Below are 19,802 nucleotides of genomic sequence, written 5' to 3' on the forward strand. Positions count from 1 at the left end.
CAATAAATCATGTTTTGGTAAGAGATAATTTAGCTGAAAGAAGTGTTCCAAGCAGCTTTAATCCTCATGGTAAAAAGGAAGAGAGCTCCTGCAAAGAAACAGCTCCTATGCAGTGAAGTTTTGAGGATAATGTGATTATTTTTCCTGCTTCACAACACACCCAAGCATAAGCCATGCACTAGAATTGCCTCATGAAGAGCAGCAGAAATGTTAAAGAAAGGGGCCCACGTTAAAAACTGCTGTCCAGGAGAGTAGGAAACATTTCCACTGCTGATTTCAAGCAGAGGGAGCTATTGCACAGGGAGAGAGGAGCAGGATGAGCTGCTCAGCCAGCAGCACCAGCAGTGCTCAGAGCCCCAGAGCTCACCAGGGGCTGAACTACGATCAGATTGCCACAAGGAATGCAACAAAAGCTGCACAAGGAGACATAAAACAACTGAATTTCAAGGTGTAATCATGTATCCATATTCCCTATAATTTAATATTCTACCTCAACTCCGGACTGCACTGTGCTTTCCTTATCTAAACTGAAGGAACAATGTGATTTTTTGAAACCTTAAGATTTACCCTCGACCCCAAGCACACCCCAAAGAACCACCTGCTAAAACAAGACAGCAAACACCAAACTCACATCCATATTTTCTAAAGGGTGAGTGCAACTGGACTGCAAGAACTGTTGTCTTGTTTTTGAAAGAAAGCAGTGCTTGCAGCAGGATGAAAAACAGATCCTTTCCTTCTTAACTAAGTGCAAAAGGTGCAGCTTGTATATAGTTAGTGTAGTTTAAAGGCAATTTTTGGGGCTGCCTCCACATTAACAGGCCAGCTAGAACCATTCCAGGTTACTAAAGAGCACCAGTGTGACTGCACACCTACCCTGAGGCTCTAGACTCGTTTTACTTGGCTCATGTTAAGCCAGATAATAGTGATTTTGAGTCACCAGCAGGACCAGATTTCAGCCTCTAAAGCGAAGGCTCATTTACTGGGATGGAGTTTACAAGCTGGGGAGAAACTCCCTCCCCAAAGGCAGAGCTGAGTGCTGCTGGAATGGTGCTGGGCTGGGATACAGAAGTGACACAAATTCAGTATTTCAAGAAATACTGTTACACAGCTTTGTATCAGAGCAGAGGGAGAGTGCACTGGACAATCCCAGGCAAACTGGCCATCTTAAAATGAGCATGGATCATACAAATATTAAGATTCTTAAAGACCTGCAAGATGATGAACAGGCCTTGGCACATTTAAAAAGGAACTTTCACCGCTCCTGAAGGATTCTTTACACAAATGAATCATTTATGAACGAGGAAAGGAATCACCCTGCACAGTAAGGCAGTGAGGAGACAAACCCCCTCAGCTCACCAGCACTGACAGAAGCTCCTTTTTAAGACAAGAATCACACGTGAGAATATTTTCCACTTGTGTAAATGCTGAGATCTGCCCCCTGCCAGGCAGCAGCAGCAGCCCAGGACAGTGGTTACCTCCAGGTAACCCTTTGAGGAATTCTTGTGCTGGAGCTGGTGTCCTTCCCTTTGTGCCTGAGCCAGCCATGGAGTCTAGGAACTTGTTTAAAACAGCCACAATTTATTCATGCTTAGCACACCATATATTTAACTGTGTTGAACCATAGGTTTTTCCCTTCCCCTGCCCCCCATCAAAATCCACAAATGTTTCCTGGAGTCCAGGTGTCAAATTTTTCTCCTTATTTTCAGAGCCTCATTTGTTCTGGCTTCATTTAGCAGTGGAGAGTCAGGCAGGGGCCAGTGCAGTTGCTGCCTCTGGGATCCCTGGGTTTGGGGCAGTATGAAATCTCCTAAAAACTTGGATTGCTAAAATGTTGAGAGTCCCAGAAGCAGGGAGTTGAGAGAGTCCTACATGCAATGCTGGGGCTGCAGCTTTATTGTGGCTTCGATTGCCACCAAACACCCACACTCAGAGGGCCTTAGGAGGCAAATCTGGGGACAGAAGCAGTGCAGATTACCTCTGCCCATCCTGCTGGGAAACTAAAAGTGCCCAAGCAGGCTGACTGTCCTTCCCACAAGATGAGGTGTGCAGCAGCCAAGAGAGGGCACTCCAGGCCAGCCCAGCTCCCAGCACTGCAGGCATTCCCTGCTCTGACAATCCATCCCCATCCCCATCCATCCAGCCCCAGCAGAGCCTCCCTGGGACGAGGATGAGGATGAGGAGCAGCCTGAAGCTACAGCTCCACTGGATGGGAGCAGCTCCCACGTTTGCTGGGCTTTTGTTTGTGTTTTGCTTTTTTAAAGGCTCATATGAAAATGGAAGACAAAGCTGCGGGTGACTGACATTCCCTGTGCAAAGTCACTCTCACTTAGTTACAGGCTATATTAGTTTTGGCATCGCTTGAGATCTAAATCCAGCTAGCCTGACTTCCTAGAATATTTCAGCTTTCTTCAAGCAACAAACTGCCTGCTGCCACAAAAACACACATCCAAAATAGCATGGCAAAGGATCCCAAAAGAAACAGTTTGAAACTTTTTTTCCCCCACCGGTACCATTTTTGATTTATCTGAACATTTTTACAAGTGCCAATTTGTATACTGCAGGTTTCTGTGAGGGAGCCAAAACAAACGCGTTGGAGCTCAGAGGTCAGAGCAGCCCAGCTTCATTACATTTTGCATGGGATCACTTCCAGGTCTAACACACATATCCATATTTAAAACTCTTCAGTGAATAAGATACCAGGCTGGAAGGCTCTTAGACACAACACTGTTGGTGCTGTACGAGGGAAATACACCCAGCAACAATGAAAAGAACCAGAGGCTTTTTATGTTTGTCTCACTATTATGTAGAACAAAGGTAGAAGTGCACATGAGTAATGTACATGTATGCTCAGTGTTGTGAAATTACCCAAAATACTCATCCATGGTCTCATTTTGTGAAGTGCCTGTCGTTCCCTGTGCAGAGCCACCCTCCACAGTGACACCAACAATGCCAATGGGATGCAAAAGTAAAGACAGGCAAGCACCCTGCAGCCTTTCCAAAGCACAAAGTGCCTCCCAGCTTTCAGGGAAGAGAGGGAGAGCCAGCTGTGAGTGAGGTCTGATTCCCTCCTTAAGGTGGCCTCACTTAGGGCTGAGACTCGAGGTCCAAATCTTCTGTTCATTCACTCCAGCATGTTTACAGCAGTTGGCTGAAGGAACTGCCAAAGGCACTCTCAAGCCTGGAAAAACATCCCTGAGAAAGTGCTCAACTGGTTTTCGTTAGATCCACTGCACCGGAGTGAAATTCGAAGCATTTCAGACCTGTTTCTGCCTCTTCCACTCGGATTGCAGTCAGCAGGGCTGCTCAGGAAGGAGATTACACAACGCACAGCCTCTGGCTGTACCAAAGAAATAAACTGCAGGCTGATGTGCTGAAGCAACACAAACTTAAATACAGAGCGGTATTCAAGGAGGAACGCTGAACTTTGCCGTGATGTAAGGCAAAGCGCTGGAAATAAAACATAACTATTTATTGATCTGCAGTGAGGGAATAAAGCAATGAATTTCAGAAGCTCTGGTGTGCAGCCGGCATTAATCAAAACTTCTGTTGTGGGAAATGCCAGCAAAGAAACAGGAATTCGCAGGGAGGGGGGGGGGGGAAAAAAAACCCAGAAACAAACCACACAGTGCCCCACCCAAAGGAGGAGAGGAACAGCAAAATAAGAGGAGGAGGTGGCACAATGGGTTTCCCACACCAGGCTTTCATCATGTGGGATCTGAAATGGTATCAGCCTTCTCCAGCAAGAACCAACACGGTGGCCAGCGCTGACTCAGAGCCGCGTGGGGCTGGCAGGGCTGGAGAGCACAGCTCGCTCCCCACCCTCTGCTGCACACCAGGGACCCCAGGGAAAAGACCTCACACACCACTGCTCTTCCCAAACAAAAAGATCCAAGATAGGCACCGGCTCGGGGTGTTTCCAAAGTGTCACCGTGCAGTGGACTCAGGTGCCTGCCGCTATCTTTTAATTTATCAAACTTCTCAATCAATCTGAGGTCTTAGCCGCCTTTCATATTTGCTCCCGCCAGAGCTAAAGTCACAGGGATTACATTCATTAGGCTCTCTTAATATCTTAGACTTTCAGACTTTCCAGCTCCAGAAAAAACACACTGAGTGCTGACTACAGGGAAAAGCCATGGAGATAAGAAAAAAAAAAAAAAAATCCCTGAACTCATAAGGAAGTGGAGGAAAGCCACTGTGTGATGAGATAAAGAAGGGATAGAGATGTGTGGGAAAGAAGAAAAAAACATCAACAAGCTAAGGGAAAAAGTATAAATGGTATCACCTACACAGCCTGTGCTCAGTGGGCCTTAACACAGGTTGTGGGTTTGATTAGCTTTCAGATTCAAAGAAGTCCTGAACTAAAAATCCAGCCAGAGAGCCCAGCAGCACTTCCACCAGCGAGGTGAGCTGGTCTCAACTCTGGTTAAAGCCTGTGGAAGTGCAGGATGTGTTTTCACACAAACCAGAGCTCTCCTCTGCAAGGAAACCTTGATGCACAAACAGCACATACATTAATTATGGGAGATTTGCTGCAGAAAAAGCTGCAAAATAAAAGTGGGGACATAGGGCAGGGTGGGTTTTATGCAACAGGGATCTGCAAACAGTGATTTGGCCCAAAGAATCACAGAAACCCAGATTGGGTTGGGTTGAAATGGAACTTAAAGGTCATCTCATCACACCCTGCAGGGTTACCTTCCACTATCCCAGGGTGCTCCAAGCCCTGTCCAACCTGGCCTTGGACACTTCCAGGGGTGAGGAACAGTATGGACAGGGGAGCAGACAGAAGGGTTAGCAGAAAGGTTGCAGAGAATTTTAAGGTTACAGTGAATCACACTGAGAACAGACAGAGAATTCCAGGTGCGACAGAACTCCTCGGATTTGGGGAGCAGCAACTTCCAGCAGGGTGAGGTGCTAAGAAAACACAACACCTCATAACTTCCATGAGTTTTCAGGATACTTCATGCTTATCCATCAGCACCAACACACACCTCAAACCTCATCGTTTCAGAACAGATTTGGAGCTGTCTGGGCTGAGCTTTTCCACACCCACTGCTCGATCATCTCCACATGCCCACTGCCAGAGCAGCACAGCTTCCTCCAGCCTCATCTCCATCATCTCAGCCTTGCTGAGATTTACCAAGTGGTTAACAGAAAATCCAGCTACAGTTTTGTCCCTTTAAATTCTCGCCTTCTCTTGCAGGCAGAAGACATCTGTGGAATAATAATGAATTTCTTTGGTTTGGGGTTTTTTGTTTTTATTAAAAGCTATTCTTTCTAGCAGGAAATGAAAAAGAACAACCAGATTGGAGAATTTGGGGGAATAAGGGAAAACATTTCTAAAGGTTAATAGTAATAATACTGCTCAGCATTTATTTCAAGGATATGCGACAAAGCAAAGAAAAACAGATGTTCTCAGTAATGCTCCAATTTCTCTGCAAACTCAGGTATTGTCCAAAGCTGCTGCAGCTCACAGGGACAGGAGGGATGCTCCTTGAATTTGCTCTACAAGACAGCAAAGAGGGATAAGGAAAATCTCTATCCTTTACTGAATGAAGGACAACCTGGGGATCAGCATGGCTTTGTGAAAGACCAAAATCTGCTGCCCTGGTCTGGCTGGGATAACCCATGGCTGAGATAAGAACAGTTTATCAACTGAATAAAGTAAAAGATAATAACAACACTAGTACCAATAAACACAATGAAAAGGGACATTGGAAAAAGAGAGAGAGGAATAAAACCTCAAAAAAACAAGTGCTGATGCCAGCTTGTTCCTGAGCAGTGATTCACCCCTCCTGGCCAATTCCCCCCATTTATATATATACTCTATATCATTTATATATGATACCCTACAGGATGGAATATCCCTCTGGCTAGTTCAGATCAACTCTCCTGCCTTCTGGTGCACCTCCTCACTGGCAGAGCATGGGAAACTGAGAAGTCCTTGACTCAGAGCAATTGCTACTTAGCAACAACTAAAACATCACTGTGTTATCAACATTGTTCTCATGCTAAATCCAAAACACAGCACTGCACCAGCTACTAGGAGGGAAATTAACTCTATCCCAGCCAAAACCACACCACCTGCTTAGTGGATGAGGGAAAGGCTGTGGATGTGTCTACCTGGACTTTTGGGAAGCTTTTGATGCTGTTTTTCACAGCATTCTCCTGGAAGAGCTGTGCATGGTTGGGATGGCCAAGAAGGATAATGGCACCTGGATTGTGGCAGCAGGAGCAGGGCAGTGCCTGACCCCTGTGCTGGGCACTACTGAGGCACTGAAATCCTGGGGACAGTTTTGGGCCCCTCAGGACAAGAAGGACATGGAGGGGTTGGAGGTGTCCAGGGAAGGGAACAGGGATGGGAAGGGTCTGGAGCACCAGGAGAGGCTGAGGGAGCTGGGAAAGGAGCTCAGCCTGGAGCAAAGGAGGCTCAGGGGAACCTTGTGGCTCTGCACAGCTGCTGACAGGAGGGGACAGCCAGGGGGTCAGGCTGTGCTCCAGGGAACAGGGACAGGACAAGAAGAAAGAGCCTCAACTCATAACAGGAGAGGGTCAGGTTGGATACAAAGAAAAATTTCTTCCCAGGATGAGTTGTCCACCTTGGCACAGCTGCCCAGGGCAGTGCTGAGTCCCCATCCCTGCAGGGATTTCAAAGCCCTGTGGATGTGGCACTTGGGGACATGGGGCAGTGGTGGCCCTGGCAGTGCTGAGTGGAACAGTTGGACTCAAAGCTCTCAGAGGACTTTCCCAACCTAAATAATTCTCTGATTCTATGAGATTCCTCCCTAACTTCTCATTTAGAGTCAGACTGATGACCCCAGCTGGGTGTCAGGGAACACCCAACCCCTAATGTGGCTTCCTGCCTCCAGGCTCTCCAGATCTCTCCCTCCCCAAGCTGCTCCTGTGGGTCTGTCTGTATCTTCATGTGAGATCCACGCTCTCTTTGATTTCTTACTGAAGTGCTCTCTGCTCTCCCAGTGCATTAGTACTTCAGCACTGAGGTTTTGGAATCCACTAATCATGAACACCTCAGAAACTTCTCCAGGAATGTGTTCAATTGCATTCACTGGCTCTCCGGTCCTGAAAAGTGGTTTTTAAGCTGAACTCCAAGAGAATTTTTCAAAAAGCTACAGTGAATTCAATTCATGACACACTATTAAGAATTATTTTACACATGAAGCAGCTTAATATGATTTAAAGGATGTAGAACTTTCCCATAGGGGGAGAGAAGCAAATCCTCCGTGAGATGAGTACCAACACAGTTGGTACTGAGGCTTACAGAACTTTGATGTTAATGAATGTGGATGGGTTGTAGAGATGGGAGAAAAGCTGCCTTTATCAGTTTTCCCAGTACCAAGCTGATAGCCATTGTCAAACTGCTTTATAATACAGCTGTGCAGCTTTTGCCAGTAAGCCACAGGTTTCCATCACATGATCAGGTGAAAATGTGCTTAACAAAGACGTGAATATGCTTCTTTGTTCATAACAAACTTATCACAAGAACAGACAAAGCTCAAATTATCACAAGAGGGCAAACGTTTAGCCAGCAACTTGTCAAAGCATTCCAGCCTGCATCTCACTGCTGAACAGACCAAGAAAGTAAGAAAAAAAAATAGAAAAAATAATATAATCTACTTGAATACCACCTTCTACAAATAAGAAGTCAGTTTGCTTTTTTTGTAACTCTACATCTGGAGCCTGTTTGGGGCATAAAGAAAAGAGGAAAGATATTTGGAGACACTTAAATTGCTTCACTTCCTGCCGTGAATGACTATGCAGTGATTTTGTTAGAAAAGAGAAAACAATTGTTTCCCATGCTCCCTGGGAGAAGGACAAAACATAACCTGCTGAATGTGCAGCCAAAGAGACTTCAGCTCAACAGCACGAAAAACTGCTACTAATAATAAAGGGAAGCCAGAAATAAGGCAGCTGTGGGGTCCCTATGGCTAGAGCACAGGAAAATCCCTGGAGCACTGACCCAGGCAGCCCAAGCAGGCACAACTCACGCTGCTCCTGCAGCTCAGGGTAACTTGAAGCTCCTGCAGTGCTGAAATGCCTCTTTCTGCCTCCATGGATCACTGGGAACAGGTGAGGCCAGGAGCTCCTGTAGCCTGACAGGTCTCCAGGGCAGCTGGAGTGTGGAAAAAGCAACCAGGCACTGGGGATTTATCTCTCAGCACAGACAGGGAGAAACAGCATCTCACAGCCCTTCCCAAGAGTGATGTAAAATGGTAAACCTCCCTGTTCCACCCCTCACCCTCTCCAGTTTCATGCACTCTGAAGCAGCTGCTTTAAAAAGACTCTGACTTCAAAGCACAGTAAATTAAGCTCCACATAAAGTCCATTCAGCTTTTTGTTTAATTTGATAAAAGCTCATCAGACCATTCAAGTTCCCTTCTGGTCAATACTGCCTCAAGAAATCTGCAATTCAGCTACCTGTGGTTTTTCCAATATTTCTGTAAAACATTACTGACAGAATCTGTTGGCCTGCAATGCATCAGGTCTTTGGTAAACACAGTTTCAGGGCTCAAAGCACCTTCTATCCTACTGTGATCTCTTCTTTTTCTCTAGAAGTCTTGTGGGATTTTTCTTTCCTCCTGCTCTAATGCCCCAGGATCACAGGGTTTTTTTTAGAAAGCATTTCTCCTCTACTTTAACCTGATTTATATATATATATATATTAATTTCTTTCTAAGAAAAAGGGACTGGTCTGAAAAACAATGGCTTAGCTCTTGACTTGCTGGGCCTTGGAGCAGCCTGGTCTAGTGGAAGGTGCAGGGTTTGGAACTGGATGAGAGTTAAGATCCTTTCCAACCCAAACCATTCTGGGATTCCATTATTAGTTCCAGGCTAGACAAAATTACTGTTAAGCTGGATACTTCCAGGTCTGTAGACAAAAGAACATTAAAATACACTGGCTGTAGCCTCTAGCATCCCAGGTGATCCCAAATCACCCCACAAGCAGTGTCCTGGGTGCCTCATCACCATCAGAACACACTTGGCACTCCCTGTGCCAGCAGCACCACATAAAGGTTACTGAAGAGGTGAAAGGGAGAGCAACTTCTCCAAGTGAAACTAGAAGGAAATGAAAGGAGGCAGAGTGTATGACTTCATGGAGGAGCTGGCCAGGAGACTGAGCAGCACACCTTTCTCGTGGCCAAGAGACCTCTGCAGCCTTCCCACCTGAGCACCAGCAAGGAACAGCAGTGCCTGGCCCAGGAGCTTTGACAAAGTCCCAACACACTCATGACAATAGAAAAAAACACAGAATATTTCATTTTAAGATGTCTTCAGTGTTTCTTATTTAAACCAAAAAAACCCCAACCCCCACTGAAATCCATAATTTCAAGAATACACAGGAACAGCTTCTCATCCACCTCCCCTCTCACCAAGTACTGACCTTGCTGCCAGCAGACCAGCAAGTATTTTAGATTTCCTACTACATAATTACAAATTACAACATTCAAAGGGGAAAAAAGGGACTTTTTGTGCATAGTGACCACAGGAAGATGAAGAATATCCTATATATGTATTGTCCTGTCATGGCAAAGGGGATAACTCTACCCCAAAGTTTTAAGAACATGTGCACAAACCTTACTAAAAAATAGAAGGTGGCTCTGTTTTAAGCCTTTAAATCCCTAAAGACAGGCAAAAGAAAACACAGGACAAAGTAGAAATACTATTGATTATGCATAATTGGTATAATTAATTTGTAATTAGTTCATTAAAATATATAGGCATTGGAATTATGCTTGTACATTTCTGGGAATATCCTGCAAGTCACTTGGGATATGCTTATCATTTATTTGATAGATGAAACATTATTAGAAAGACAGCCCATTAAAAATTAATATGCCAGAGTAATAATTTTCTCGATCTCAGCATTCAGTTTTCCACGTACTCAGACTCTTATTCTGCCTCACAAAGAGTTTTTATTAATCCTGTTTTCCAGAGCATGACTTGGGAAGCACAGCATTTTGGACAACTGAGGCACAGCAGCCAGTTTTGAGAAACAAAATGCCAAATATTTTAAATTATATACAATAGGAGTGTTCAGCACCACATCTAATTCAGTAACCAAAATTAATATGGACACCAGACCCTCCCTAGGGCAGAAATCCACTGGTATTTCCAAGGTGTTGTCACACCTTGTGAGGAGGGATAATGGAGCATCACCACTTTTTAACTCTGATGCCACTTCCCTGTTCCCACTGAGCTTCCTGAAGTCCTGCCAGTATTTCTGAAGGGTCATTTCAACCTACAGCTACAGAAATAATGGGATTGTAAAAACTCTGGATAGTCACATCACCTCCTCCAAGCTGGGTATGTAACACCAAACTTTCCTTAAATTTCTGTAATGGGCAGAGAGTCAGTCCTTGGGTGTTAATTATCAGCATCACAAACAGGCCTCCTGCTCAAAATCTCCCCTTCAAAAGCATTTTCCTCCCAATCCCACCTCCAGCAGCACTATGGGAGCCTAGAAAGGCTGATCTCTTAATGATGATGAAGATGGGCCATGGGAAGACCCATCAGCATTAAAAAAAATCTAAAAAAAAATTAAAAATCATATTCCTCAAAAGGAGCAAAACCAGCAGTGAATACACAGTGCAAGTAGTATCATTTACCATTAAAAGCCTTGAATTTTCTCCTGCAAAACAGAGAGCATGAGCCTAAAAAAACACCTTTCATGTTTTAAAGAAGGGTCTCCAGGTCCTTTAAGGCACAATTAAACACTGCTGTAATTCTGTGCTTCCCAGCAAATCTGCGTTAAGAATTCCAAACACTCTCCCAGGAACCACACACAGATTTTTTTTTTTCCTTGCCTCCACTGTAGCATGGACAATTATTTATTTTCTTTGCCTTGCACTCAAGGATGTGATGGATGTATTTACATAAACACCCAGAGTCACAGATATCTCTCTATAAAAATTAATCTGCAGATGATGAAAAGTGTAAAAGATCTAAGAGGCAAATCCCAAACAAAAGAACATACTTTACACACTTTATACATAAATATCTTGAAATTATAAAGATCTGAGATTAAGTGGTTTACCACTCATTTAGAATTGATTAGAATGCATTTAAATTTAGCTGAAAGTACCACAACATTGCTCGTGTATTTGCATCTGCGAATAAGTAAATAAAAAGCCTGTTATTAAAGCCTTCATTAATTCTGATTATATGAGAACTTAAAAGCAAATCTGTGTATTACTGCTCTGTAAAGACTCCCAGCAACTCTACAGTAGAGCTGGCACTGCAACACAACATGTGTCAGCTAAAATGACTAACAGGATCTATTTTCAGTAATCTTAAATCGCACTGGTAAAATATAGAATTAATGGGTTTGCATAATACTTCAAATATTTTTTTTTTCCCTTCTAATTCATTCCCAATTCCTGCCTCATTGTATCAAAAAGTGAATTTTATATCACTTGACATTTATGTACAACAGTTGAACGCATTTCATTAAACTACAATGTTTAAGCAGCACTCAGATGTGATGTGTGTATTATTATAAAGAGTGATCCAGCTATTTTATTTCCTTACAAATATGATGACTGGAGGTTTAAAAAAATTTATCATGTTGACTAGAAACATGAAGAACATTTCATTCTGACTACAGATTTTGAGAGTTTCTACGTATTTAATTGAAGCCAGTATTTTTGAAAGAAGGATTCATTAATTTTAGTAGGATTTCCCTCCAATTAAAGATTTGTCTGGTAATTTCTAAGGAGTTTAACAATTAAGAATATAATTGACTCCAACTAAAACTCAACATTCACTTACCACTCTCACAGCTGAAAAGTCATTCAAAGTTAGAACAAAATACAAGAAACAACCTTCTCCACCATTTAGTCATAAATCTCAGAGTTATGGGGTGGAGTTTGATTAAAGGTTTTGCACTTTATCATGTCCAATAATCAGAGGTTTAGAACACTCCATACTTTACAGAGTTGACCTCAAAATACATGACTTTTCCCTACAGTTTCTAGGCTCAAGTGCCAAGTCCATCACCCAGTAATCAACATCACACATTTTAAGGCACCATGCAAGACAAAGGATCAAATGGATTTTTAGCTTTTAGTTATACAGAAAAGCATACCTGATAGTCTAAAATGCTGAATCCTAAACCATTTTTGTCCTTCTCCAGCTCAATAACCTTCACATCAGGAGACCACAACGCCAATTCCCCTTCTTCCTCCTCAGGATTAAAGTCTTCCTTGGGTTTCACCTGGAAAATAAAAGCTCTGGTTCAAATCCTATTCTCTCAGCTCTTTACAAACACAATCCCTTCAATATTTTGATTATTAATGGTGCATACATGCCCTAAAATGCGACCTTTTATGGAATTAAAACTTCACTGAGCATTATGAATACAGTTTTCTGCAGCTTGCTGCCTTGAGCACTCCCCTGAGCCCAGGCCTACATGTTTGGAGCATCAGAGCCCAGCCTGGCACACAAACACCCATGTATTAGCCTAATTAATTGTTAGAATATTACTAACCTGTTACATGTTGATGAACTTCAGCTGTCCCATTAGATGCATAAAGGAAAAATAAATAGCATAAAAGATTTAACCACAGGCAGCTAATAGAAAGGCCAGACAATCAGAAAAGATGAGAAGGCAAGCTGTAAATACTTTTGCAAACAGGAGCAACCACAAGTGTCAGGCTTTATTTTGAGACTTTAAAGCTCCTGCGACGGAAAGAAACATTTAAGTTTCATTTTTTTTGAAATGGAAAAAAAAAAAAACCTACTCAGAACATGGAAGCAATCAGCTAATGGTGGCAAGGATGTGATTTAGTGTAATTCAGAGCTCTCACTCACCTATTAAGTGCAGGGATGATGAATGGGATGTGCAGTCAGCAAAGCAGCTCCGTGATTTACCTACCTTGTCCTCCCACTACAACTCAAGACCAACCCATATAAACCCAGCAAGAGATGCTTTTTTCACAAAGTTCCTGTCCTTTTGCACAAGTGGATGACAGGAGGAGTCTACCTTTTGCTCTGGAGGGGGGATTGCCACGGGGGGCTCATCCACCAGGGACTCGGTGCCGTCATCGAAGAGCCGCCGGCAGCACACCAGGGTGAAGGGGGGTGGCACTTCCTTCAGGAAGGTGATGGCCTCACGCCTGGATTTCCCAAACAGCTGCACCCCATTCACCTGCAGAATGGCAAAACACAGCCATGTGAGGAGAATTAAATCAGCTGGTTGATACCTTTTAATTTAATTTTTTTTTTTTTTGGCGTGTGTTTTTCCCCACCTGAGAGTGAAAGTCTAATTTTACCTGGGGATTCTGGCACAGCTTGCACAGTTTTATTAACATATGCAAAACTTCATCTCCAAGATCTCGTGACTACTGACTGCCACATCATGTCTCTCCAGCTTCCTCTGACTTCTCTGCTCACCACTTTTCCAAGCAAAAAACCTGTCCTAGAATTCTTATTTCTTTCTCGCCTGTCTCTTTGTTGGGGATTTTTTTTCAGCACTAGGCTCATGTGTTTGAATTAAAAATGATAAAAAAATTCGTTTTCTCATATTTTAATATTTATTATTTATTTAATATTTTAGTATTTTAAGCAAACACTGGTTCAGAGCTCCAATCAAAAACCCAGAAGTCAAAACTACCACAATTAGTTTAAGAGTTGGGCTCAATGACCTCAGAGGTGTTTTCCAACCTTAATGATTCTGTGCTTCTAACTTTGCCAGTTTAAAATGTAACAAAGTGGCTGAAACTAAAGTAGATCCTACAGAAAACAGGCAAAAGTGTTTGTACAGTAAGACAGAAACCAATTACAGTAAGCAATTAACCAGAAAGCCCTGACAAGGGTCAAAGCTTACCACCATACCATAAATTCAAGACTGTGAGTGATAAGAGAAGATCATTGTTAATGGATGGTCTAAACCACAGACTTTGCAACAGAAAAAAAAATATATAGATAGGTAGATAGATAAATAGGTAGATAATGGTGCTTTAAAAATGGGATAGTGCAGTTTCCCTTTTTTTGCAGCTGCCCCTGGATCCCTGGAAGTGTCCAAAGCCAGGTTGGAAGGGGCTTGGAGCAACCTGGGACGGTGGAAGGTGTCCCTGCCAATGTCCCTTCCAACCCAAACCATTCTGTCACCCTGTGATTCTACTCCTGCAAGAAAAGAAGTACTTCATCCTCTTTTACCTATTTTATAACCTTCATATCCTGAGGGGTACCTCTGTCTGCACCACAGGGGTTTCCCTAAATGCAAGGGAAGCAGGATGTCAGCAGGTGCCACGTATCTGCACTGCAGCCCCAAAAGAGCAGAGCTTTAACCCAATTCGTGCTGTGGACTCAATCCCAAACACCTCGTGTGCTCCAGGGATTCCTTTCACTACCTCAAGCTTTTCTCATGACCAAAAGTCCACATTGCTGGAATGCAGCAATGTTTAGGAATTCAGCACTCCATACAAGTCACTCCACACCAGGAACTGAGCCACAGCAAGTGGGGATAACTGAAGATTTCAATACTTCCCTCTATCCCCATACTGCCAAGGAACTCACACCTGACCCTAGAAAACAGCTTGGAAACATTCCCCAGACATGGACACACCTTTGTAGGTGAGCACTTGTGGCAGAGCCTCTCCATACACCTCCCAGATCTTTCTAATTAGAGGGACTCAATCTTATGCAAGGCTACACAGCAATCCCACTTTAGCCAACATTTGCTTCCTGATCACTTCTATTTTTTTCCCCCCACTTTTTCCTTTGTGCTTTTTGCAGTGTATATATAGTTTGTACTGCTGGGAAGCACAGAGTTCCTCTCACACTCTACATCCCAGCCAAGCAGAAGAATTGAGAGTGGTGGAACTGGCCTCCACCACAGTAAGAGAAACTGCTCTGGGCTTTTTCTGCAAGAATTACAGCAAGTGCTGAGCTATCAGGCTCATCCATTAGTTAATTATTTAAGCAGAAGGATCTACGCGTAAGGATTTTTTAATGCTTGGAGAGTGGCAGTGTGGTGGAAAGCTACCAGCACTTCTCAGCATCCTGTGATGGATGGGGAAGAGCTTCTGTGCACCCCCAGCAGACCTGGGGACTCCCATTTCTCCTTCTGCAGCTGCCAGAAATCAGCCTTGGAGCAGGCAAGGTGCCCTACACCCACTCATTCACCACATCAGCCCCCAAAGAGCAGGGAAACTGCACAACAAAAGGGCACAGAGAAGCAATTTACTCCTAAAAAAGAACACAATGGGATTAGCTAAAAGGAAGGGCAGGAGAGGGATGTCGTGCTTTCTGGCATAATTCAAGCACATCATTAAAAATAATCAACATTTAGCCTCGTTGTATATTAAAAAAAGAATCCTTGCTGATCATTTTTCAATTCCAAATATATCAGGCCCAGGTAAGGCTGCTTGTTTGGGGAATGGGGCTGTCACTTTTTCCACTGCTAACCCCTATTTAAGGGGATTTATAACTTGGCTGCAAAAACATAGTCTGGGCTAAACCTGGCACACACAGTTTTAGCCCCAGAGCACATTTTTATTTTGTTGGGTTTTTTCTCCCAACTACAGAGTAGCAAAAAATTTATACTCACTAGGTCTGGACATACCTGTGAATTTAATTCTAAGTACACACTAATACATAAAACTGTTAAATATATACAAATAAAGTTTCCTAAGTTACTCTACAGAACTGCATTATTGCTTTTTGTATAAATTTTTTTTGTTTAGTGGCCAAGCAATTTAAACGACACTTCCAGCATTCCATTAATCCCTTCCTTCAGGAATCAAGATTTCCTCCATTAAGTAATAAGAAAATGTTTTAGGTCTTAGTGATACCAGTATGAATTTTTGATGTTAGAGGGTGAAGAAGTAAAAGCAAAATAGCTGCACACCTAACAAATCAATCCTTCCGCAGGCCTAATTCTGTTTCCATTAAATGTTCTTTGCATTCACTAAAAAAGGTTCAGATATCAAAATATTCCACAAGGAGCAGGTATTCAATAGGAAATTAATGTCTTTTTACTTGAAGGCTGAGATACTGATAGATACATGTAAACACACAAAAAACCCAGGTACTATTTCAACATTATCACATAATTATTTTTCTTTAGCAAATAGGTCTGGTGTAACTCTGGTAACTTCAAAGCTGCCCCAATACCTCTTTATACTAATTTAAACAAACTGATGTATTTGTTCATACACACAAATATCTTTCAACACTCAACGAAGAAATTTTATTATGTAACTGGAACCACTATTCCTAAGACTGTTGTAAATTTTTTAGGAGTGACAAATATTCAGAAAGATTATCCACCACAAAAGCTATTGCCAAATTGTGCAAAAGACTGAGCCACAGGACTACAAATAACTCAACACAAATATTATCTCTGCCCTTGTAACTCTTGGTACTCATGTTAAAACATTTCAGAAAAAAAACCTCATGAAGTCACTGAGAGGTCACAAGAATTTGACATTTTGTCCATAAATGTGGAAAGGAACAGTGAAGAAAATGAATGTGAATTCCAAAGCACAATTCTGCTTCCACAACTAATCTGGAATATTACTATTGCACACACAGCAGCCAAAGGAGAACTTAAGAGAAGCATTTTAAGAAGGCCAAACAAACAGGAAAGACATAACTTTTATTTTTGTGGGGATTCTGTTTTATTTTTTTACCTCCAGAAGTTCATCCTCCACTTGCAGAAGCCCAAGTGCTGCAGCTGGGCCATCTGAAGCAATTGATGATATATAATGATGTCCATCAAACGTGTCCAGCTCAACTCCTAATCTCAGAGTGTGGATGGGTAATAGCTGCCAAAAGATAAATGTAAGTATGTATTTCAGTATAAATCTTTATCTACCACGATATAAACACATTTAGGATTCAGGAGCTCATGCAATTGAACAAACAGGAAAATTATTAATGTTCACAGTAACCTCACCTGTGTTATAGAACAACTGTCCATAACTTCCTTTTACAAGCTGTTTGCACAAATAAAACAACCAGTCTGCTCTTTGGGGGGAAAAGACAATTTGAATTGTATTCTGAACTAATTAAACATATTGGGAAAAATGCAGAGAGAAGTACCTGAAGTTCATCCCACCCAAAAGGTGAGTTGTCAACTCATCACAGAATGGTTTGGGTTGGAAGGGATCTTAAAGATGATCCAGTACCAACCTCTCTTTCATGGGGTTGAAGCAAAACAAAAATAAAAGAAACAAACAAAAAAAAAAAAGAATAAAGGAAATTCCATAATTACTGTAAAATCTCACAAGATCAGCTGTCTTACTCCTTTGGGAGCTACACTACTTTGAGGCAGAAAAAACATCCATGAAGTGTTCTCTGTAAGTAGCTACTAAGACTGACATCTTTCTTCTGCAAGGGGAAATCACTCATTTTGTGTTAGCCTTTTCCCAGTGGGAAGACTCCTTAATTTGGAATTTTTCCCTAAAGAGCCTCCAAACCTCAGTGCCTTAAGTCTGCTTAATATAAGGACAGCTAGAATAAAAATTATACACAATCCAGACAAGGCAGCAGAAATCATGGCAACCTGGGGAGAAGAGAGAATCAGCAGGAGCTGCTCCTTCAGTTTGCACATTTTATAGCTATTTTTCTGGATATTAAAGTAAAAGGAGCAATCCACTGATCCACAGTATTCCTTCACACCCATGTCTGATAATGACTTTATGGCCCTTCCCCATTGAGATGTCCCCACAAATATACAAATGCATCCACCTCTACAAACCTCCTTTCCACAATATTAACATAGGTAACTTGAAAACCTCTTGGAACTGAAATTAATGTAAGCTCTGATAATTTAAATTAATTACACCTCCAGGATTACTGTGGCAAACACCTCTGTGGGGCAATGACATTGTTTAGCAGTTTCAACCTCTGCCCCATTCTATGCAATTAAATACCCCAAAATTTAGGGCTTATTTGCATGGTTTGAGGGTGATTTTTTGTTCTTTGGGGGTTTGGTAATGAACTATTAAAAGGTTCATTTGCCTGTGCTATGAAAAGGTATTGGATCAGTCCAGGAGATAAGTGGAGTACTGGCAGCCCTTTTTTTTGGAAAGTGCAAGAAACCCACAAAATTCCTGAAGCACATCTGGAATTGTGTCATGCCCTCCCAGGATTACTCTGCCAACATACACCACGAAGGAAACCACCACGTAAGTCTTACCTTTGAGTACTTCTGGAGCTCTGAATCATCTGTAATGGGCATATCCACATTCACAACCTAAAAATTGGACAGCAGAACATTTTTCAATAGCAGCACAATGAAGACTTCACCAGAACGATGAAATTCTGGCAAAAAAAAAGCTCATGAGCAAAATAAACCCTACTTAAACAAAGTCACATTGATGCAAAATAATTTTAAACAAATGTTAGCAAAATCTTTCAGGCACAGAACATTTACAAGTAGGAATGTGGTGATTATGCACTATTAGCAGACTCCAATATTATCCTATTCCCGGAGCCCAAATGCCAATTTTAGTCAAGTTCAGTAATCCTGTGTAAGCACAAAATGCCATTATGTTTGACACAAATACCCACACGGACTTGCCAATCAGAATTTGAAAGTATGACAGCTTAAGTTGTTACCTCAGGCTATAGAGCAGCCATCTCACATCCACACTAACCCACCAACTTCTGCAGCACTTTTCTAACATGGCTTGAAATACATAACTTTAATTACCAAAGGGGAATGGAGAGTGGGTTGTTTAAAACAGTTTAAATCCTTTCAGTATCTTTTTTTTAAGATTAATAAAAAAATTGTGTTTGCCACCAGTTTTCTTGTATTGTCCCTCCTTAACGTTAACAGATTCATCTGTAACCTTAGAAGGTTATTTACTCCAATTTTAAATGTAATAAGACAAAATAGAAGCATAGAATGGTTTGGGTTGGAAGAGACCTTTAAGATCATTTAGTTCCAGTCCATGGCCCAGGTTGGAGTTTGGAACACTGAAGTTGAGTATGTTTGAAGGAAAGCTGCACTTGGTAGATGTGAAAACAAAGAGCCTTGCAAAAAATCAGGTAACTTTTCTTTGAAAACTTCCAGTTTAATAAAGATTAGACTTTTCTTTTGGATTAATTTTAAATAGGGCTTCCAGCATGTTGTTTTCCAGAGTTTAGGGTATTTTTCCTGACAGAGAGAGCCCATTTCATGTCCATACATGGATCTGTGATTGGCGCCTCCCCAGCCTGACTGACACCACACAGTCCCTCTTTGGGATCTCAGCTCCTTCCACTGTCACCACCAAGGACCAGCAGCACAGAAGCCACCAGGGCCACCAAACCCTCTCTTCAAAAAGCTGTTTCCTCTGAAGAGAAATCCTCCTGAGAGAATCCTGCAGGCACCTTTGGGGTGACCTTCTGGGAGCTGAGTGAGGATGGGGTGGCACAGGGACTGGGGTGGCACAGGCTGGACTCCAACTGAACACTCCCACTGAACACAGGAGGGAGGCACAGGCAACCAGAACCAAAAAATTACTTTCAAGACTGGATGCCACACGAGTTTCCTTCTATTATTCAAAAACCCCCATCATTAACATTTCCACTGCTGACATTTCACTGGCGGCACCCGAAGGAGGATTGGGAAGGGCTGGATTCACCAACTAAGCAGGTTTTCGTCCTCTGTGGGAAGTGTGAAGTGCTCAGGGAGGTAATATCAGCCCTTGGAAATGTAAGGATGGGAATACCAAGCAACTGAAGTGGGCAGCCGAGCAGATTTATTGCATCATGTACATAATCTTACACGAACTTCAGATCTTAAAGGAGTGCTAATGGAAAGGAGGGAAGAGAGTTTCTCAAGGCAATTCTTA

At 42.4% G+C, this 19,802-nt stretch overlaps 1 protein-coding gene across 4 annotated transcripts in view; it reads right to left on the minus strand.

Moving 5' to 3' along the window:
* The window catches only part of PATJ (PATJ crumbs cell polarity complex component), a 134,395-nt gene that overhangs the window by 89,461 nt on the left and 25,132 nt on the right, over window positions 1-19,802 (minus strand). For all 4 annotated transcript variants that reach the window (XM_085067452.1, XM_085067453.1, XM_085067450.1 and 1 more), the window contains 4 exons: window positions 18,161-18,217; window positions 16,650-16,784; window positions 12,998-13,162; window positions 12,101-12,229 (listed from right to left, as the gene is read on the minus strand). In XM_085067452.1, the coding sequence (XP_084923578.1) occupies window positions 12,101-12,229; window positions 12,998-13,162; window positions 16,650-16,784; window positions 18,161-18,217 (486 nt within the window). The remainder of the gene's footprint in view (window positions 1-12,100; window positions 12,230-12,997; window positions 13,163-16,649; window positions 16,785-18,160; window positions 18,218-19,802) is intronic.

The sequence above is a fragment of the Lichenostomus cassidix genome, chromosome 8 (genome assembly GCF_008360975.1).
Source record: "Lichenostomus cassidix isolate B80296 chromosome 8, HeHo_3.0, whole genome shotgun sequence".
NCBI classification, from domain to species: domain Eukaryota; kingdom Metazoa; phylum Chordata; class Aves; order Passeriformes; family Meliphagidae; genus Lichenostomus; species Lichenostomus cassidix.